General features: G+C 32.6%; 1 protein-coding gene across 1 annotated transcript in view; it reads left to right on the top strand.

Moving 5' to 3' along the window:
* Positions 1 to 23,963, top strand: part of LOC114327199 (ATP-binding cassette sub-family C member 4) — a 194,685-nt gene that overhangs the window by 69,826 nt on the left and 100,896 nt on the right. The window contains exon 3 of the mRNA XM_050660972.1: positions 4,646 to 4,882. Coding sequence (XP_050516929.1) covers positions 4,646 to 4,882 — 237 coding nt within the window. The remainder of the gene's footprint in view (positions 1 to 4,645; positions 4,883 to 23,963) is intronic.

Raw genomic sequence — 23,963 nt, 5'->3', positions numbered from 1 at the left:
GAACGCTGCGTAGGGGACAAATGTGCTGCATCACAAAAAAAAATAATACAAACTGGGAATTTGACCCTTTAAAACTACCCCCATCCCCAACTCTGGTTTCCGCCCCTGGAGATTTTACTTAGTTACGTCATGATCTACTTACTCCCAAATTTTGGTTCACTATCTCGATCACGAACGTCACAAAAAATCCCTTATAATTTTTATATTCACCCCTGCCCTTACCCATTTGTCGGTCACGCAGCGTTAAGCCCCTGGAGATTTTACTTAGTTACGTCATAACCTACTTATTCCCAAATTTTGGTGCACTATCTCGATCATGAGCGTCACAAAAAAAAAATAATAAAAACCGCGACTTTGACCCCTTATAACTACCCTCATCTCCCACTCTGGTTTCCGGCTCTGGGGATTTAACTTAGTTATGTCATGGTCCACTTATCCCCAAATTTTGGTGCACTATCTCAGTCACGAACGTCGCCAAAAAACCTTTATATTTTTTATATTCACCCCTACCTCCACCCCTTTGTCGGGCACGGATCATTTCGCCCCTAGAGATTTTACTTAGTTACGTCATGACCTACTAATTCCCAAATTTTGGTGCACTATCTCGATCATGAGCGTCACAAAAAAATAATAAAAACCGCGATTTTGACCCCTGCTAACTACCCTCGTCCCCCACTCTGGTTTCCGGCCGATGGGGAAAGTCATGTACACAACTAATTCAACATATCCCTGTATAGTTTTTTCATATTACTTATCACGCACGAAATCCGCTTCTATCTCTCTGACTATAATATAATAATACCTAATTTAATCGCTCACTCTTAATAAGGTTTTGGGCCACACTTGTACACGATATTTCTTTACTAGTTTCAGATCCTCATCAACATCCACTTCAGTCTTTAATTGCTTTGTCTTCTCATCAGTCATGTCAGTAGGTTTTTTCAACGCTTCTTATTTGTTTCAAGCTTCTGTCATATGTCGTATATTAATATTATACACGGATTATACGACATATTACAGAAGCTCGCAACAAATGAAATGCGTTGAAAAGTCCTGTAGTGTGAACTACTTCTGTAATTAATTTATCATCATCCACTTCATTTTTTATAAAATTTCTTTTTAAAAATCTGTAACATACGTGAATCTTGAGTTTTACCTCTATATTTAGATAATCTTACCCTAATACTTTGTAATCTCGGCGACATTATATCCGCAATGCTTTTATGCATTAATGCCTCTAAAAGCTTATGGTCGGATTCAATTTACACTTTTCTTCCGTAGACAAAATTGTGAAATTTATGGCATACATATAAGATTGCCAAGAACTCCTTTTCAATTTGACTCATATTAGACTCTGCCGTAAAATTCTGGAAGGAATAGATGAAGCATCCAGATCTTATTTTTTATAGTCCAATCAATAGCCATTTTTTTGTGGAATTTTGAGAACCAAGGTCGATTTCCTTGTAAATTTGAATTTAGGTAGTAATTATAACCTTTGTCAAAATCTACCCTATGCCGAACTGCGCTTTTTCCCTGGGGGTGAAAACAACCCCATCTAGGGAATGAAAATTTTTTTAATCAAAATAACTATGGAAATCAATAGGGTGACCAATTCTGAGTAAATTTTGTTTTATAATTTTTTTTTGCAAAATTGACATTTTCTAAGTTATTTGCCATTGAAACTATGTGTTTTTCATTAAAAAAACTCACGTTTTATAACCGTTTTTCATGACTAACTTAAAAAAAATTTATTTTATAAAATAATTATTAAAAACAAAATTGTAGCTAATAAAAAAACAAAGAGATTCGCGTCTGAATAACCCATGTAAACCTAATAACAACTGAGTTATTGCTCCTTAACCCGGCATTGGTCGCGAGGTAGGTTGTTACGCGAGTGGTCGCGCGTGATATTTTCTCTCACATATCCAACTTTTGCCTTTCTTTACAAAATTTTACAAAAAAGATTAGGTTTCATCAACGATAAAGCCATTTTCTGTAAAAAGACACGACGTTTTTGTGTTTTATTATTATTATCTTCATATAAAATGTGACTATTGATGCCGCCAATAACATTGAAAAATATATGGTAAGTGACCATCTACAACTAACCCGTGAAACAGAATATGTAAAGGGTTTTCATATCATCGACCACATCCACGGCGCCTTTTATTACATCGTAAAAGGATATTATTTTAGGTTTTAAAGGGAAAAATAAAATTAATTTTTATTCACAGTTGGTGACGCCGGTAGTCGCTTGATGAGAGAACCTCTCACATGAAGCGCACTGACTCAACAATATAGTGATACTAAGTAAACTGAGTCACTATCTGAGCCGACGAGTCTATTTGATTGTCGAGGGAGGATAGTTAGGAGACTAGAAGGAACTACAGCGCGTATAATTTCCCAGAAAATTTTCTGAAACCGTGAAAGAAAATCTCATATAGCGACCACTGGCGGGTTAGGATGGTTATTTTCGGAGAACATCGAAATGCAGAACCTTTAATCTCAAATAACTCAAATATGGTCCAAATTTTTGTAAAAACTTAAGAAAAATTTTTAAAGTTCATTAAAATACTTTTCAAATAAGCAATGACAAAACTTTTTTTCATAAGAACTGACTGACTTATGACGAAAGTAAAGTCGCTGTCTGCTTTTTTCTTTTTGAAATGTAAAAATTAACGTCGGTGTCGTCGTTACAATTCTAATGAAATGAATAGCTTCTCACTTGAAATTAATTTTATTTAGGTATAATTGATACGATTTATGTGATTTGACCGGTTTGGAATGCTTAGTTTAGAAAAAATAGTTGATTAAATCAAAAATGACATTTTTAAAATTAAAAAAAAAATGTATTTTTCTTAAATAATCTAAAAGTATTCATAATATAAAAAAATGTTTTAAATATTATTTGTAGGATTTCTTTTACTGAAAATTTTGTTTTTTTTTTTGTTTTTGTATCATGAATACTTTTAGGTTTATTTAAGAAAAGTGCACATTTTTTTAAATTATAATAATGTCATTTTCGATTTAATCAATTATTTTTGCTAAACTAAGTATTCCAAACCGGTCGAATTACATGGATCGCATCAATTATACCTAAATAAAGTTAATTTTAAGTGAGAAGTTCATTTCTATTAGGATTGTAACGACGAGGGTTTAATTTTTACATTTCAAAAAGAAAAAAGCAAAGAGCGACTTTATTTTTGTCATAAGTCAGTCAGTTATTATGCAAAAAATTTTTGTTAAAGCTTATTTGAATTATTTTTATTGATCTTCAAAAGATGTCTCTTAGGTTCTCCCATAAAGTTACACCACATTCAAATTATTTGAGATTGAAGGTTCTCCATTTCGAGTACTTCGAAAATGACCATCCTTTAACGAGCAATACCTCAGTCGTTATTGGGTTTATCTAGGTCTTTCCGACCCAGATCTCTTGTTTTTTTATTAGCCACAATTTTGTTCTTAATGATTTTTTCTATAAAATTAATTTTTTTCAATTTATTCATTAAAAACGGTTATAAAACGTGAGTTTTTTCAATGAAAAATGCATAGTTCCAATCGCAAATAACTTGGAAAGTGTCAATTTAAAAAAAAAAATGATAGAACAAAATTTGCTCAGAATTGGCCACTCTATTGATTTCCATAGTTATTTTGATTTAGAAATATTTCATCCCATAGATCGGGTTGTTTTCACCCCTAGGGCAAAAGCGCAGTTCGGCATAGGGTAGATTTTGAAGAAGAGTGTCAATAGAGCTTAAACCCAAATTTTAATTAAAATCGGTGTTGATTCTCAAAATTCCACGGTTTTACAGTTTTTTACCGCTGCGCGCTGATGAGTAGTCTATTAGTGCAGAAAGAAAATGAGGAGGTGGTCAGGCGAAACAGTTTTCAATTTCTCAATAATTACCAGGTTGCTAAGCCACCGAGTAAGAATATCAACTTTGTTATGTTGTCTCGATTTTCAAATCAATTAGTTCATCATTAAGTTTAGTCTTGATCGTAAGTAGGACTCTACGAGGTGGCCTAGTCACTGGCACTGCATTATCTTTAGGATTTAAACTAAATTTTTTCTGAAATTTACCTAAACCCAAAAAAACATCCGTATTCCTCTTCGTCTCCGTGCGACAGGATAACTCCTGTTTGTCTGCCTCTTATTCTGTTTGAGTTGCTGGTGACTGTACATGGCTTTTCACCTTTTCGGCGGCCTTCCAACGACTTTTCTGCTATACTGTTGTTTTTAGAGTTGTTCGCTAATCTATCCCTATACCACGAACATACGACTGTTGTGGATTACCTCGACAACGAATATTTTACTGTACAAATTATTATAGAACGAAAGTAAATTGCAAAATACATTGTTGTTTATTGGAACAATTATTAGAGCCATTTACTTTTGCACTTCTTATGTTGCACACCAAAATATTCGTTGTCGCGGTAATCCAAGACAGTCGTATGTTCGTGGAATAGCCCATACATGTTCGTTTCAGTTTTTCTTTCTTGTTTTTTCACATTCTTATTGAATTTCATAATTTATATTCTTCTTTATATTTTGTAATATATTGATCTCCATCTCCAATCTTCTGTCGATCTCCATACATGCTCCATTTAATCTTACATGGCTATAGTAAATATGTGTTTATTTCAGCTATAACTACCCCCTGTTTAAAAAAGCACGCAAAAAAGGACTTGATGATAGTGATATATATGAAATCCCAAAATGGCTGGCATCAGAACAGCTGGGAAATAATCTAGAAGATGCTTGGATGAGGCAACGGAAAAAGAAAGGAGAAGATGCCTCCTTGGTAAGGTGCTTAATCAGCTGCTTTGGTATGCAGTATTTAATTCTGGGATTAATACAATTGGTTGTGAAAACAGTTTTAGTGTAAGTATACGTTAGTATCTATTGTCGACAACATATCTACGAGGACTATAATAAGAAAAAGTTTATTTAGTTAGCTTAGTGTGAAAACCTCGTATCTCATTTTTTTTTCGAAAATGACATTTTGGTGTTAGTTTGAAAACCTTGTATCTCACGATTTACAACTGTTAGAAAAAATCCAAAAACACTAGACTATTTTCTACAGCCGAAAAAAGAAACCACGTATATCAATTGCTCTCTTGATTTAGTGTGAATACCACGTATATTTATAACCAAAAATTTGGTACTTAATTTGGAGTGTTTGTTTGAGAGATTCGACTTGGATAAATGTTTTCTGTGAACAATAAAAGGTAGTCTGGCATACAGAAACATTTTATGAACCTTAAATCAAAAGATTTGTTTTGTACTGTATCAACCTAGTATTTGGAGATGTGCAATAAGCTATGAAAAATGAAAACCTCCTAAATAATAATAAATACAACCTCATTTTAGATGAAAAACACGTATATCAAGATATACGAGGCTATCATTGTTACCCAATGAATTGTATCACCCGAATGTCATTCTCTAGGGTGAGCAAGTCTCTCAGGCTGGGTTAAACCACTATGCTTGCTTGCTTGCTTATCATAGTTACTTAGGCAAAGGCTCTATATACTGCAAGGATATTAACGTGTTTTTCATAGTTAATATTTGTATTTCCAATTTACTAGCAACATTTAACACTTTTAGCTCTGGCCCAATATCAGATATTTGCCTCAATGTGCTCGAATTAAAAATATGTAACGGTAATTTTTGTTTTTAGGTTATATTATGCAGAAAATCAGTTTTTTGCCTTTCCTGTAAAATTGTAATTTAATGAGATACGAGGTTTTCACACTAAGCCATCTATATGTCGTTTATATAAATAATTAAAATATGGTCAAATCGAGTGAGTAATAAATTCAAAGGATATCTAAATTCCAAGTAAAATAGTTACAAATACACCGATAATAATAAAATTTCAATATTTGCAAGTATTTTCTATATTTAAAATCCTAATTATGATGACAACAATATTCCTTCTTAATTTTTGTTAATAGTAAGTAGCAAATATTTTCAATTTTAAAAGGGATTTTAAATTTTACCGTTACAATCAGATTCAGTGTGATTGTCTCAATATCCTTTCCTTATTCAGCAAGCTTTTAAAAGTTTACTATCTAAATACCAAATCTTTACTGATGATTCTAAATGTGATGACATACTCTAGTCTATATCTACGAAAACATCAATTTCGCCATATGAATTCTGATAAATTGTTACATATTTATTATACCGGAGAACTTACGACAATTCACCGGGCGATAAAAAAATGTGGTTTTATCTATGAAACAAATTTGTTATTATCATCGATTCAATGGACGCATTACATACTTCTTAAGATCAAAGAAGAATAATTCTGAAGAATATATTTGCTCCATATGGGTACACTGGAACCCCGATAAATCGGCCTCCGATAACTTGGACCGATTTTCGTCACAAAACAAATATTTTTTCAGTTTGACTGAGTTTTTTACCATGAAATGAACAATATTGTATACAACTGTACGTAATTTAGATGTACTGTGCATATGTATTTCATGTTTTTGCAATTATAAATGGAGTTTTTCTGTCCAGCTAAACCGGATTTTCGATAACCCGGATCGGCCGCGGTCCCAATTAATCCTTATCGAGGTTCCACTGTACTTTCTTATATGGAAATAAATGGCAATGAGTATGTGGAATAGCTTTTTTACGCAAGATTTTATTTTAAAGGTGATAGAATTCAATAGTCCAGTCACAGAGGTTAAACGTTTAACACGGAAAATAGTTGATAATAATACAAATAAAATCGAATATGTAAAGAGACAGCTTGTTGTTTTAACTTTTGCAGGTAATAAAATCCCTGATTGTGTCAAAATTAACATGGTAAATTTTCCTGTCGAGCCGTATATACACCCGGTAGTACAGTGTTTACAGTGCTTGCGCTTTGGCCACGTTCAGTCTCAGTGCAGGGGTAAACCGCGTTGTAATAAATGCTCTAAAGATCGTTCAAAAGATTTAAGTTGTGATACAGATGAGGTATACTGTGTTCACTGTCAAAACAGTGGGCATCCTTCTATTTCTAAAGAGTGTCCTGTGTATAAAAAGCAGTTTAAGATTAAAAAAATAATGGCCTTCGAAAATATATCTTTCAAAGAAGCTGAATTTATCTATCTTAATCCTTCGTACGCTAAAATAGCTACCAACAATAGATTCGCCATATTTAATAACTTAGAAAATTTCCCTGAACTTCCCACTTCTACAAACAATGAATCCAGTTATTTATTATCTAATCCTAAAACTAATCGAACCAGTTCATATGCACAAGATTCCACACAGAGTAAGAAACGACGAAAATACAGTTCTCCTCCAGTTTCTCCAACTTTGACTCCTAGCATTTTGGCGGTGCCAAAGCAAAGAATAGATCGACCTCACACTTCAATTCTACCAAACCCTTACCGTGACGAATTTATGACATTCAAAGACAAAATAATTAGCCAAATATTTGCTTTCGTCATACACAATAAAAAATCACAATATTATTAGTTTTATTAATTCAATATTTGATAAAGTGAGCAATAGTGAAGATATAATATTAGAAAATAGCAATTATAACATAACCCAAAATGACAGAACAAATCAATAAAAACATAGTTCGAATCCTACAAGGGAATTGTAGATCTCTTTTGTCAAATCAAGCGAGTTTATTACATTTTTTAAATACGACGTACTGTGATATCTTAGTCTTATCAGAAATATGGCTAAAACCGGGTTACGATTTCCGTCTAAAAGGCTATAACTCGATACAAAAATTGAGGAATGATGGTTATGGAGGTGTTGGCATTTACATCAGTAAACAATTTAACTTTACAAAAATACCTAATAAGTACAACTTTAATTCTCGTATAGAAGTATGCGCAGTTCATATTCCTAAATTAGAAGTAAATATTGTATCAATTTATAAACCGTCAGACATAAAAGTAAGCAAAGAGGATTGGTCTAATCTGTTTGAACAATTTGCTGTCTCTACCATTTTCTGTGGTGATTTCAATGCTCACCACAGCTCATGGGATCCAATTCTAGATGATAAGATTGGGAAAATTCTAGTAGAAGCCATGGACAATTTTGATTTATTAACTCTAAATAATGGTACGCGAATGTCACCTAACGGTCGTAAATCTGCAGTAGACTTAACAATCATATATCCTCATCTAGCTGATAAAATATCATGGGAAGTAACATTGGATACTCTGGGTTCAGATCATTTCCCAATTACTATTGAAATTCAAACCAATTATTCGTCAATTCTAATTAATCCCACGACTAAGTGGAATGACTTATGGGCAAATTGGCAACTCTTTCAGAATAATATAGAAGCAAATTTTGCTAAAACCTCACTAAATAATTTTAAAAACAATACGGAAAAAATAGCATTCCTTTTAGATTCAATTGCATTGGCCGCTTCCGGTTCCATGCCAGAAAAAAGACCATTTACACCACGTAACAATCTGCCTTATTGGTGGGATGAGGAATGTAAAAATATGATATCGAAGCGCAAAGAATATTTACAAAAATACAAAAACTGTCCATATTTGAAAATTACATAGCTTATCAAAATATAGCTGCTAAAACTAAACAACTCTTTACACGAAAACGCAAGAATAGCTTCATATCATACGTATACCCTATTCCACGAACATACGCTTGTTTTGGAATACTTCGACAACGAATATTTTATTGTGCAAAATAAGAAGAACGAAAGTAAATTGCAAATTACATTGTTGTTTATTGGAATAATTATTAGCGCCATTTACTTTCGTACTTCTTATGTTGCACAGTAAAATATTCGTTGTCGAAGTAATCCAAAACAGGCGTATGTTCGTGGAATGGCCCATAAATCAACTGAATAAAGTACACCAATTAAAAAAATATGGAATGTGGTTAGATCTATTAGCAATAAATCTTTTTCCAAAAAAACGCTTCCTCTGTCTGAAGACTTAATAAGTAATAACTTAGGACTTAATAACTGTTTCTAATTTTCTTTCGGAAAATAAAGATAAAAAACCTTTATATTATGAAAAGTCTGATTACATGTCAAAATCTTTTAATATTTCTGAGCTTGATTTAGCACTTAAAACTTCTCGCAGTACGGCTCCCGGATTAGATGGTTTCACTTACAAAATTTTATGTAGTCGTCCACAGGTTGCAAAGCTATACTTACTAAATATGTTTAATGATTGGTGGATGAAGCAAGACTATTCAGAACAAATTAAAGATATTATAATATGCCTCATTCCTAAACCAAAAAAGACTTAAATTTACCCTCATCTTACCGTCCAATTTCTTTAATGTCATGCTTTACAAAAACGTTTGAACAGTTGACCAAACTTAGATTAGAACATTTTGTTGAAAGTAGCGCTTTATTACCGAGTGCGCAATATGGATTTCGGAGGGGTCATGGAACTATAGACGCTGTAACAAATTTAGTGACCGATATTCAAATTTGTTTTTCAAAAAATGAAAACTTGCTCTGCTTATTTATTGATTTAAAATGAGCATATGATGTGGTAGATTTGAATATTTTGTTGCAGAAAATGATTCAAATGGGTATTAATGCCAAAGTATCAACCAATATCTTGTATATGTTCAAGGATAGAAAAATATATGTTCGAGACCACAATAACATATTACATGGACCACGCGATATATACAATGGTCTGCCTCAAGGATCTATTCTAAGTCCTTTACTTTTTAACATATATACAGCTGATTTGCATGATCTGTTGGATGACAATATTAAAATAATACAGTACGCGGACGATATTTGTCTATATGTCACGCATAAGACATATGATCTCTGTTTGCAAAAAATGAACCATGCTGTGAGTTGTTTAAAGAGGTGGCTTTCCTATTCTGGTTTTAGTATATCGTCTGATAAATCGGTCCAACTGTGCTTTACTAGGCACAGATTACGGACACAAGATTTTATTACTATCGATGATTATACTATACCTTCAGTTACTAGTTTTAAGTATTTAGGCATTGTCCTGGATAATAAATTGCTATGGACCGATCATATTAGCTATATTAAGCAAAAATGTGGGAAAGGTCTAAATTTACTCAAAGTTATATGCAGAAAAAGTTGGGGAGCTCACCCTAATACGTCTCTCATGTTCTATAGAGCTTAAATAAGATCGATCGTGGATTATGGGTGTACACTATACGGATCAGCTTCTACCAGTAACTTAAACACATTGGATCGCATCCAAGCTAAAGCACTTAAGTTATGCTGGGGCGCGATGTTGTCATCACCAAATTATGCAATTCTTGCTGAAGCACAAGAACCTCCTTTATATCTTCGTAGACATTATTTAGCTGCAAAACATATGGTTAAATATAGGTCATGTAATATGTTGTTGTCTAATAAAATTAACTTAGTTAATATTGAAAATCTCACCAATCGTTACTGGTCAAAAAAACGTTCCCCTCCTTTGGCTGATGCTTGTATTGATACCTACCCCTATGAAAAGTGGATTCATAACCACAGTAAATACCCACTTTTCGAGTGCAAATATGACACCTTAATTGTTAAACCGAGGGTCATATTTCCTGAGTATTCAAATCTATCATCCTTAAATAATATGATCTTGAAATCCATTTTGAGAGCACAGGATAATGAAGTTGCAGTATACACAAACGGATCAAAGACTAGGGACAACTCGGGTTTTGCCTTTTATGTACCATCCACTGGTCATACACAGCTGCATCGTGTGGCGGACTTTACTTGTATCTTTGCAGCCGAGGCATTAGCAATTAAAAAAGCGCTGCAATGGTGCTTAGAAAATCAGGTTCAGAAAATTGCTATTTTGACAGATTCTCAGTCAGTACTGTTGGCATTACTTTCTCACCCAACAAAACATTATAAGCACAGTATAATATATGACATAAGGAAAATTATTCAATATCTGGGAAAGCTTGACAGAAAAGTTCGTTTCATTTGGGTGAAAGGACACGCTGGTATTATTGGCAATGAGCATGTAGATATAGCAGCCAAGGACGCATGCCATTTAGACAATATTTTCTATGAAACAGACGCAAACGATCTTTTAGCGATATTCAGAAATAAAATTAGAAGCGATTGGGAATCATTATATACAAGTATTAGTGAAAAATCGCAAAGTCACTATTATAGGATTCATAAAGATTTGCCGAAGAACGTTCCTCATCTCACCTTCCCTGTATCCAGACGATATTCCTCAATCATTACTAGGTTGAAATTACATCATGGTCGTTTCCCGGCTCACTTACACAAAATAAATATAATAGATTCGCCTTTATGTTCTTGCAATAATATGTCGATAGGCGACTTACACCATATATTTTTCGACTGTACTAAATATACACTTGAAACATTGGAGCTAATGACGGAATGAAATAATATAAAATTTCCTCTTCCAGTAAATATTTCAGCACTCCTTGCTTCATTTGATAAAAGAGTCTATGATATATTAGTTAATTTTGTGATTAGGACGAAAGTAGACACACACACACACACACACACACACACACACACACACACACACACACACACACACACACACACTCACACACACACACACACACACACTCACACACACTCACACACACACACACACACACACACACACACACACACACACGCACACACACACACACACACACACACACACACACACTCACACACACACACACACACACACACACACACACACACACACACACGCACGCACACACACACACACACACACACACACACACACACACACACACACACACACACACACACACACACACACACACACACACAGGATGTGGAATTCCTGGAATCCAAAGCAATACTGTCCAAAATATTGCTATGATAATTAATATATCTTGGCTTAAACTGACCACAAAGTATCTAAATATGGCTGTGATGTTAGACTTAGCTGATCATCAACCGATTCCAGCTGTATTAAATAGTGTGATGTTATGCCTTCTGGTCCCAATTAATTAAAACTCAGGTTTTTCGATAACATTATATTTAATTCGAAGTCGATGATTCACTACATAAGTTGTTTACAATATTAACTTGACCTATCCTATACGTGAATACCTTCCAACTACATCGATAATCATAATACTCTTTCTCGACCGAGTTACTGTTTATATACACATTTAAATAATACCAAAACATGACAATTCAATGTTACTTGCGGTTATTGAATCCAAGAACAGATACTACATGGATTAATGACTTTGAATGAGTTTTAAACATCTTTTGTACAGGGTGATATTATAATACCATACCTCCCCGTTTTGTTAAAATTACATATTTTTAAAATGTGATGCTCCTCTTTCCCTTTTACAAAAATGTTTATGGTTACTTAATACTATTTCCAAAAGTTAAATTTCCTAACTATCCTAACTAACTGTAACATGGTACGTTTCAGAGTTTTTTTTTATCCTAAAAATTGTTTATTATTATCACTAATTCACTTTCTGTTCCGTCTTGCTTTTTAGTCTTTTCTCCATTCACAAAACAGTGTCCACATAAAACAGTGAATAAACCTATCCGGATTTTTAACATAGTCTTTTAGTGCCTATAAGCATCTCATATAAGCAGGGGAATAATCTACCCAAATAATTATAAAAATCTCGTATCTAACTAAAAAGTCCTAAGCTAAGCTAATATTACTCGAATCAGTTAATAAAAATGTAACCTTTACTTTATTAATTATTCCTATTTCAGTCTTCTTTTGATTTATTTATATACGCCTTACTAACTTTAAAGTAATGTACCTATAATAAAATGTAATCTCTCTAAAAACTTCTAATATGTCTCTAAAAAACTTCTAATAACTCTCTTGTACCTATAATAAAGATTTAATCTTTCTAAAAACTTCACTTTTTGTGTCCCTTTGCTTACTATCTACTAACACTTATTGTAAGATATTGTCTATCCTTAATTCAAATACTTCCATTTTCCGCGAAAATTTAACCTAAATTCATTATATACAAAAAATAAGTTATTTATAATTTACGTTACTTTAGAGAAAAAAAATTTACAGCTTTAATTTTTAGACATATTTCAAAGATTAGCTACTTATTTGCTTAGTATCTTCTTAATTTTGCTTCTTTTCTTGCAATTTTTATGTGTCTTCTTTCATTTTTCCACATATTTTACTAAAAATTCTCTTTTTTCTTTCTTTTCTTCTTGTCTGGTACTACAACTCATATAATTAATTTTTCTTCATATAATAGCACTTCTACAGTGTATATAATTCATCTTCATATACATATTTCATATAACAATCATATATCATTTATCTCATATATCATTTCATATAACATCATAATCATCACTTCATATACTAGCTCCGATACCTTCGTTTTACCTTAATAAAAGAGGTTTCACTCGGATGTCTTAGTTCTCCGCCTTTTTAACTCGAATTTTCGCCCTGATCTGTACGCACCATTTAGGTGGTATAGTTAACTCAAAACACGAAATAGGTATTTTATGCGGTTCAAATTCTTCTAAAAATATCACAACCTCAATCCCTTGCTTTGAGGCCGTTGTTTATTCACGAATAATCATGAATAAAATAGGTACCCTTCAAAACACAGAGTGGGTCTCTAATAAGCGTTCAAGCTTCTATAAATCATTAGTACCTTCCTAATTTGACAAGAGCAGTGGGTTTCTTATTGTCTCTAGTTGCCTCATAATATTTAGCTTATAATATTGTTAGTTCTTCTTCTAATCTATATATTTCTTCTCCAAATTCCTTATCTCGACTCATCAGGTCGGTTCGTTAAAAATATATCTCTTGCTTATAGCAATGTTTATTTATCTTAAGCTCTTATATCAACGTATGTCATCACTAATCATTATTCATTAAAAAAAAATCATTTATATATCATTAGTCACACAAAAATTATTAATTCAGCTTCATATCATACAAAATTTAACACAAAATCGATAAAAATGTATCTAAAAGACCAATAACAAAAACAACTGCTAATAAAATTCAATAAAAATTCAAAAATAGCATATGCAAAAGTTAGATAAAAATATTCAAAATCAGTTCATATCTCAAAATTCGATAGAAATTTTTGAAAAAAAATTCGAGATTCCATAAAATATTCAAAAATATCCGTACTAAAAATCGAAATCGGATAGAGATTTTTCAAAGAAATTCAATAAAAATTCAATAAAAATTCAATAATAACATATATAATAAACTTTGATAAAAATATTCAATTCAAAAATCACTTCATATTTCAAAATTCATAGATATTCTTAAAAAAAATCGATACTTCATAAATTATTCAAAAATCAGCAAAGATAAATATTCAATTTTCAATAATAATATAAAACGAGGGAAGCATTTTTATTAAAGATAGTCATTCTTACTTACATTTTATCACTTTGTCTTTGCACTGTCGCTCACTGGGTTGACTGTCTCACAATATGGGCAGTAGTGGATCCTCGGTTCCTGGTCCATTTTCGCCGTCTCCATTTCCAAGCTGGTGCCGCCATCTCTGCTCCTTTCAGAAGACCTCCTCTAGTCTGCAGGATCAGCCATGTATTAAATAGTGTGATGTTATGCCTTCTGGTCCCAATTAATTAAAACTCAGGTTTTCCGATAACATTATATTTAATTCGAAGTCGATGATTCACTACATAAGTTGTTTACAATATTAACTTGACCTATCCTATACGTGAATACCTTCCAACTACATCGATAATCATAATACTCTTTCTCGACCGAGTTAATGTTTATATACACATTTAAATAATAACAAAACATGACAATTCAATGTTACTTGCGGTTATTGAATCCAAGAACAGATACTACATGGATTAGTGACTTTGAATGAGTTTTAAACATCTTTTGTACAGGGTGATATTATAATACCATACAGCTGAGTATGATAGGCTATATACTCAGAAAACTAGACAAGTACAAAAAGTGGGATTTAGAATTAATATACAAATAACCGAGTACTTAGTTGCAGAAAAAAAAACAGAAATGGGAGACCAAATTGAAAGGGCAAATGTAAAATAAACTGAAAGCTTTAAAAATAAAAATGTATACCATTTTTATTCAGTTGCAATGCAAAGCCAAAACTGTCTTATTTTTCACTTAGTAAAGAGAGCGCAAACCAGCACTATAAATTGACGATTTTCGCCTCTTATTAGAGGCATCATCAGAGAGGCATAGGTTTGCTTTCTCTGCCCCAAGTGACGATCTTCCGAGAGCCAATCCTCGCACTGCAACTGACGTTATTGAGTAGGTATTAAGCCTGGCGACATCTGTTATATAAAGGTCAAAGTTTTTTAACCTAATATAAACTTTTAACTTTTTTATAAACCAAAAATATCTTTGGGAATTCCCTCTTGTCTTCATTGTAGCATCCATCTGGCTTGCAATTTTTAGAAGCCATGGAGGTGTCACCAGAAAAATGGTGCAATAAGTTTTTTAATTAAATATAATTTTATTAGGTTGAAAAACTTACTTTTTTAATGAAGAAATGTATTCTAGGATTATATCCAAGCAAGACCAATCACTATGCAGTTGTTACACGGATTACTGTGGAGTAACAAAATATGTATCAACAAAAAAAAAGAACTTATAAAGTATTAATAGAAAGTATTGGGTTGTACCCCGCCGAACTCCAGGAACTAAATCAAAGAAACAAACAAAAAATTAAGGCCATCGAAATGAACTATTGCAGACGATCTAGGTACCGACTTGGTACTTACTACTTGATAGAATAAAAGTTTAGTAAAGAAACGGAACTTGATCTAGACAGAATAGATCCAATTGAAGCTATAAGACTAGACTGGTATGGAAACCTGCCGAGATTTCCTGAAAATATTATTATGCTCTGTATTTTCTCTCTGTTATGAGATTGATCAGCATCTCATTCATTCGATTAATTAATTAATTATTTTAATTGCTACTCATGAAAACAAAACCAAATTTAATAAAACTTTCTATTAAAAAATGTTTCAGGGCTAATTGATTTTAACGTATTGCCACCACCTCACAACGCAACACAAAATTCGTTGGAGGTGAGAGCACAGGTGTTGCGGGCTAGCTTTTATACAGTGGAGATGGGGTGGATTCCCAATTTTACTATTTTGTTGTTAAAGGGGGCGCCAGACAAATTCATGCCCCAAACACCAATCCAGTGTACCTAAATTCCCGAATTTGCCAAAAGAATCGGAATAATACTACACCTTTGACACTTTAATTGAACACATAATATATTGAACACTTTTTTAAAAATTACACTAAACTAACTACTAAAACTAACCAAACTGAACCAAACAACGACCCCCTGATCACTGGGTAAATTACCTAAATATGGGTAGCAACAAAAAACAATATATAAACGTATATAAAAAAAATGCAATTTATAAATCTCGAGACGTAATCGTAGAGCTCTGCGAATGGTAAAGTCGAGTACGCGTAGCGGAAAATAAACAATTGACTATCCGATCAAGAGCCGTGTACATAAGAAATTATAAAAGTAAATACTAATAAATTAAAAAAAACCAACCTAATGTAGATACCTGAATTCAACAAATAAAATATAAAAATAAATTACCGCAACCTAAATTATCAAATTCTACAGATTAAAAAAAAGAAGATCAGCAAATTAAATGGTTACAAATCAAAATCATTAAAGTAACTCATCTGAAATCCAGTTATTGAGATTCAAACCCCAAAATAAAAACCACGTGGAAAAACCCCAAAATCGATGGGGTCTTCCAGCTTTCAGAGGATCACGTGTCTTCAGTACAACTTCGATACAGAAACCCGTTTTCTGGCCTCAAACCGAACATTCATTCGTATCAAATCGAAGAAATGACACCACAGCCGTATGTTATCCCAAAATTGGACTAAACTAGTAATATATCCTTAAAATCAATTTTACTAACTCCAATAATTACTAGTTTATGGAAAAGTCTGATTTATAGATCCCAAATTAATGGATGGATCAGATAAATCCTTATTTTCAAAAAATCAGACGTTTAAAAATTTCGGCGGTGACGTTCAAATCAACAATTTCGATTTTACCAGCTGCTAAGTGACCCACTACGTCACATTCTTCTTTTAAAAATATAACTTTGATTTGACAGATTTAAAAGCCTGTCAAAACATAAAACGAACAAAAATACGATAACCAGAAGCGGTACCATATTGGATCCGAAAAGGAAGAATTGTCAACGCTATGTATTCAACTAGAATCAAACAAACGTCAGCTATAGAGTAAATGACCAATTTCAATGACAATAAAAAAACATAAAATACATACCTACAAATCGAATTAATGAATTTACGCTATTTATATTTAATCAAATTGATGAAATTGTTTTTATTACAACGAATGTTCTAGCTTATAAATACTTAAATCGTGTACCTGAGATGATTTAAAGTTAATTAGTAATTTTGACCGTAACAGTATCACCTTTAGTTTGTGGCTTCTAGTATTTCTCGTTGCTTACTTTATCCAGGAGAAAACAGGGAAAATAATTATACTCAAAATCATATAAATTTATTAACTATTATTTATTTATATACTATACCATAAGTATAAGACTCAAAAGTATGCTAAACTTTATTCTGTTGTAAAAATTTCTTATCTAATAAAGAAACAAAATTTAATTTTCACTTTTTAAATAGATTACTTATATCTTCTATGAATTTATTAATGAACAAATTATGCTGCAAAACTGTTACGTTGACAAAAAACAAATATGGTATGTAATATAAAACAACTCTCTCTTTTCACAAATAATCTGACTAAGCTTTTCTATCTTCTTTACTTCTTCTCATGGATTGTATTGTGCTCGGTTCTCCCACAACGTGCTCCTCTGATGCTGCGACTGTTCTTCTCCTTCAAACTGTTTCACAAACAAAAACAGCACTTGCTCGAATTCTCTCCTTAATTAAATCTCTGACTCGATACAAACAATATTAATCTTTATAATTCCAAGATTTCTTCTCTCAGCTCGATATCTCGTCCAAGTTTATATAAACCGGCTACTCGTTCCAGACAGAAACTGGAATCTATTCGGACACAAGGAGTTTGTACTTCTCGACTTGATCACGATTTCTAGTCCAGAGAAATAAGATTTTTCTCGTGACACATCCCCCTCCAGGCCGAAACCAAATTTTTTGAGTAGTATGGACATCTATATTATTAACTTATATGTTTCCTGTAGCCGATTTTGATGATATACATAGTTATAAACAAATGAAGATCAAAAAACGCAAAATTTTTGCTTTTTTTCTATTACCAAAAAGTTAAGCAGTTTAAACAAATTTGAGTGTAAGAAACTCATAAATCATATAAAAAAACTTCAATATGGCGTCCGCTGAATATGTCCATCCTTATTGGTTGCTTAGAAAATTGCAAAATAAATCATAAATTTTGAGTTTTTAAAAATATGCATAACTTATGTAAAAATTAACTTAGAACCTTATTATTACACGGAATGCTGATACTTCTTGTACTTAAATTATATTTTAAATTTCAAAGCAATTGGTCAAATAGTTTAAAAGATATTTAATTTGTTTATCCCACATTCATTTTTTTTTTTGCAACACCACAAGTCAGAAAATTATGAGGCTACAATCATACTTCGGACAGTTTATGAAAGAAGAACATTTATACTATTACCATTATTAAAAATAAATGACAAAAAATAATTTTAAACAGTGTAAAATTATTTTGAAAAAACATGTCGATTTCTGGCTTACTTATAAACAATTAGAATAACTTTTTAACCGTTACCTGTAGAAAAATTACTTTTTCATATTTAGAAAGACTGAATTTTCATACACATTTAGAAAGAAAAACAACTGTCCTAGGACAATTAGGGACAAAGTTAGCGCCCCCATTTATTTAATTCACATGTTTTTGCAAAATAATTTTGCAATATTTATAATTATTTTTTGTAATTTTTTTTAATTAAATTAATATTGTAAATTTCCTTCTTCCATAAACTATCCAAAGTATTACTGTAGCTTCATCATTTTCTGACTTACAGTGTTGCAAAAAAATAAATTTGGGAAAAACAAATTAAATAACTTTTAAACTATTTGACCAATTTCTTCGAAATTTAGGGTATGAATTAAGCACCATAAGTCTCAGCATTCCGTGTATAAGAAGGTTCTAAGTTAATTTTTACATAAGTTATAAATATTTAAAAAAACTCAAAATTTATGATTTATTTTGCAATTTTCTAAGCAACCAATAAGGATTGACATATTAAGCAAACGCCATATTGAAGTTTTTTATACCGTTTATGAGTTTCTTACTCTCAAATTTGTTTAAAATGACTAGTTTCTTAGTAATAGACGAAAAAAGCAAAAATTTACCGTTTTTTGATCTTCATTTGTTTATAACTATGTATATCATCAAAATCGGCTGCAGGAAATATATAGGTTATTATTATAGATGTCCATATTACTCAAAAAATTTGGTTTCGGCCTGGAGGGGGTTGTGTCACCAACAGGCTATTTTTTTTCCTTATTTCTCTGAACTATTCGTCTCAAACACGAATCGGCTTCCACAGCCACCAAATTAACCACTTTACACAAAAATACTACTTTTCTTCAAACTGGACTGATTCCTTCCGATGTTAATTAAACAGTGAATTCTCTTTCCCTCATCAATCCGAAAATCAACCACTCTATTCTTCCTTCATCGGCCTCCTCGCCAATCACAAGCATTCTCCATACATTATATCCCTACTTTTTTTCTTAAGAACAAATAGTATTGTATACAAATTTTTTGTCTTGTCAATTTCCAGGAGATATTATATTTAAATTTTACTTGCATTCTAAAAAAACCCTCTTTCCTAACTAAACAAAATTGTGTACGATCCTTTCTTTCTAGGAAACCATTTAGAAACATTGTATATTGTTCATTCCAAAGCGGCACATTAACTTTCTAAAACTACCGTTTTCTAGTTCATTGTTTTGAAATGTATTAATCCGTTTATAGAAACTTTACCACTAGACGTTCACTCTTCCACGAAACACTGCTTACGGCTAAATTATTTTATTTACAATTTTTGGTCATATGCAGGGCGATGAAAATCTACGATCTCGTGGTCTTTGACATAAAATTAATTCCCTAAACTTTTCCCATAAAAATTATATAAAATTATATAGCCAAAAAGGTAGATAAAGAGACTCTCTCACAGGAAGAAAACAATGTAGACCAAGACAGTCATGGAGAGAAGATGTCGAAGATGTAATAGCCGCCAGAGATTTAAACAATTAAGATTCTTTAAGTATTTAAATATCTGGAGATAATTTGAAATTAAAATAATTTAAAAATTTTAATCATTCACAATAATTGCTTTTCCAGTACAACAGGCAAAATAAAAACGAGAAAACGGGTACTAAATAATAATGTTGAATTATTTTGCTATAACTGCGCATCGGAGGTGGAGATCAAAAAGTCTGAGTCTCAAACTACATTTGATCAGTAGTACGTGGCTTATAGACACAGAGGAGTTTCCACGTTGCGATCAGCCCAAGGCTTGAGGATTTGGCTTGTTTATTTTAATATGAGGCTATTACATTAAAGTTATCCCGTATTCAGGTGTAGAGTGGCTCAAGCAACCAATGCTGAAGCCACTCTTCATCTGAAAATACTTAAATAAGGGATAACTTTATTGCAATAAAAGATTTTTGGTAAATTGTGGGTTGTGGGTTAAATCACTGTTGCTCTGAGCGCCTCATATGTGAAATGTGTGTGTGTTTTGTGTTTTATTGGCACTGGTTTTCACAACAAACTGGCCAGTCAATTTCATAATGATTTTTTAGACTATAACTTATCACTAACTCAGGGGAGTAATGTGTAGTGTGTGTTGAGTAAGTGTCTTGTTACTTTGCAAAGTCGATGTCATTGTCTTTGCAAAGAGACGCTAATTGAAGGGGTTAGAATAAAAGGGTTTAAGTGCACTTTTTTAAATGTTACTCTAAGTACATATTCGCGTACTTAAATGGTATTAGAACTTTGTGGTAAAACTATTTAAGCATATTTCGCCCTATAGTCGCCATCTATCGCCATTACATTTAGTTCACTGTAAACAATTGCAGTTTGCTTTGGGAGTAAACAGGTTTAACCGTGCGCTTGAACCGTTTTACCACAAAACTATTTTTAGTATTCTGTAAAAACTAATGGTAATAAACGGGTTTTAGTGCGCTTGAACCATTTTATCATAAAACTATTTTTAGTACTTTGTAATGTGTAAACACTTGTTAATACAGGATTATTTTTTAAGTAAATAAATACTAGATTTTTGACCAATTTTGAAGACTAATTAAGTATTATGCAACGTGCCAGTTATAGTTACACTGTGGATAACAGCTGTGACAAAAATGATTAGTAATATCTAGTTAACATCTGCACTTTAACCGTTTTACCAGTAACATTTATCCACACCATGAATCGATTCATGTACCTTATATTTTTATTATTTTTTAGTACATTGTACACTAGACATATTTTAGTTTAATGACTATTTAGCTTAATGAGAATTTATAAAACTCAAACAACTTTGAAACTGATTATCTCAGAACTACCAAAACTGCACTTAAACCCTTTTACGTCTGGCCCCCTCAATTGTATACGAACATCTGCGGTCTCTCCGGTGAGTGCCGATCCCACAAGGACAGAAACTATTTTCATCCATTAATTTATAATAAACGAAAAATTTCTGACCCTGGTGAGATTCGAAATCACGACCAGTCGGACCTTTCGATCCAAAGGTTGGCGCTCTTACCACTGAGCCAGAGAGGAGGTACCATATTATGTGAAATGAAATTTATTATTACGCGTAAGATATTTCATCATTTGCATTGGTGTTGCCCAAATGCAAGAAGACAAGACTTAGACATAAAATAGTTTATCTACTCTGTCATATTATGTATAAGTTTTTAGTTTGTGAAAACTGTCATTATAGATAGCAGTGCGTGAAGTGTTTAAAGTGTGCATGAAGTAACAATGTATTTTAAATGGGACTTACTTTTTCGCACTGTTTTTGACACAGTTTCATATAATCAAATATCCTTAATTTTCGCGTTGTCATGGTGATGGCATAATGAGCAATAAATTACGACAATAGTTTTGACAGTTTTGTGGTTTGAAAGAAGTTAGAATTTTTAAATGTCAAAGTTCTAAAAATTGTAGAATAAAATTCCAGTGACGAAGAGTTACAGTTTTTTTTTCATCATAGATAAAATATTGTATGAAACTGTGCGTGGAGTACTTTTTGCGAACTAACCCGTTGTCCTAGGTGAACGACAAACGCGACAACGCGACACGACGCGACGCGACGCGAAAATATCAAGTAATGGTTGTATTTGTGTATGGCCTACGTTTTCGGGTTAATCAGTCTACGACAAGACGCGACGAAGTGCGAACTTGATTTGTTCGCGACGAGACACGACACAGTATAACGCCCCATTGCTTTTTTCAATTCAAATTATGCTACGCAATAGTTTATTAAATAAATAAAAACTAATAATAACTATATGGTACCAGTATTTTTTCATTAACATACCTTAAAGTCAGTAACAGCCTCTCCTCAATAGAATTTGGTTTTTGAAAATTACTTATTGATAGTTTTGATAGCTCAGTTATTAATACTGAGTTTAACAGCTGCAATGATATAATCGAAAGTGAATAAGCCACAATACTCTTTAAACCAACGTGGATTATTTCATTAATTTCGGATATAAATGATTAAACTCTCCAAATTTACTCGTTCTAAATATATGATATTTGTTGTCTTTCTTTTTCGTTTATGGAATTTTTTAGCTAAGTATTTAAAATCTGAATTTTCTAGTAACACTGCCGTATACTTCCCCACACTTAAGAATAGGAATGAATAATTGACATCGTCACGTTTGTCCTGGTTTAAGTGATGAAAAGCGACGCGATGCGACGCTACATAAGCCACACGTCGCGTGAATTACTGGTCGCATCGCATCGCAACGCATCGCATCGCGTCGCGTCGTTTTCCGTCGCTCACCTAGGACAACGGGTTACGCGATGTATAGCACTCGCTCCGTTGTCGCTCGTCCTCTAAATATCGCGTGCGTTCGTAAAAAGCATACTTCACGAACTTTTTCACAAATAACTATTTTTACATTGTAAATAATTATGACCTCTGAGTATGTGTCAAATGTTCTCTTAATTGATATTTTGATTCGGTAGTATGTTTATGGTATAAGTTCAATTTTTCAAATTTTTGTTACATTATTTTTTTGCGTCTCATAGAGTCTCTAAGCATATACCCGAACTACTATACTCCGTAAAAAGACACTCAGTCCTAACGGCAAGACACAAGAATCTCTCAGGCTTAGTCTTGTTCTTGCTCATATCTTGCACGGTCAGTCTTGGTTTTGGTGTTAATAAAATTAGGTGGTCTTGGCCTGGATTTGCAAAAACGTAGGAACAAGACCAAGACTGGCAGACCAAGACTGATTTTGGGTAACACTAATTTGCATATTTTATTGTCTTTATATAATTGTGCAAGTATTTCTTAGGATAAAAATGTCAATTTATTCATTCGATTAAAATTTGTATTTGCATGAAATTTCAAATTAGGGGTCGACAAGACAAGTAAGTATTCTTGTCTAGACAACAACTTCTTGTCTTGTATTGAGAAAAAATCAAGAAATTTTAAAAAATCTTGTCTTGGCGTTTTCTTGACATCTTCTGTCTTGTCTTGATTCAATAAATTTCAAGATCTTGAAATTTTTTGATTACCCGGTCCGGTGATTCCCCGGAGACCTTTTTATTGCGTTGCTTGCTAACACGGCCTCCACTGCCACTGGGGGGAGTCTCCGATCTGCATTTGTTTCCTTGACGAACGCCAAATTTGATTTGTAGTTGCATGCTTAAAATAAGCATTTTGTATGTTTCTCAGATTCTTAACTTAGCTATCCAGGACTTCATAAAAATGATTGAA

Source organism: Diabrotica virgifera, chromosome 9 (assembly GCF_917563875.1).
Source record: "Diabrotica virgifera virgifera chromosome 9, PGI_DIABVI_V3a".
Taxonomy (NCBI): Eukaryota; Metazoa; Arthropoda; class Insecta; order Coleoptera; family Chrysomelidae; genus Diabrotica; species Diabrotica virgifera.
Note: the sequence above shows the minus strand (reverse complement) of the source record. Positions and strands in the feature narration are given on the sequence as shown.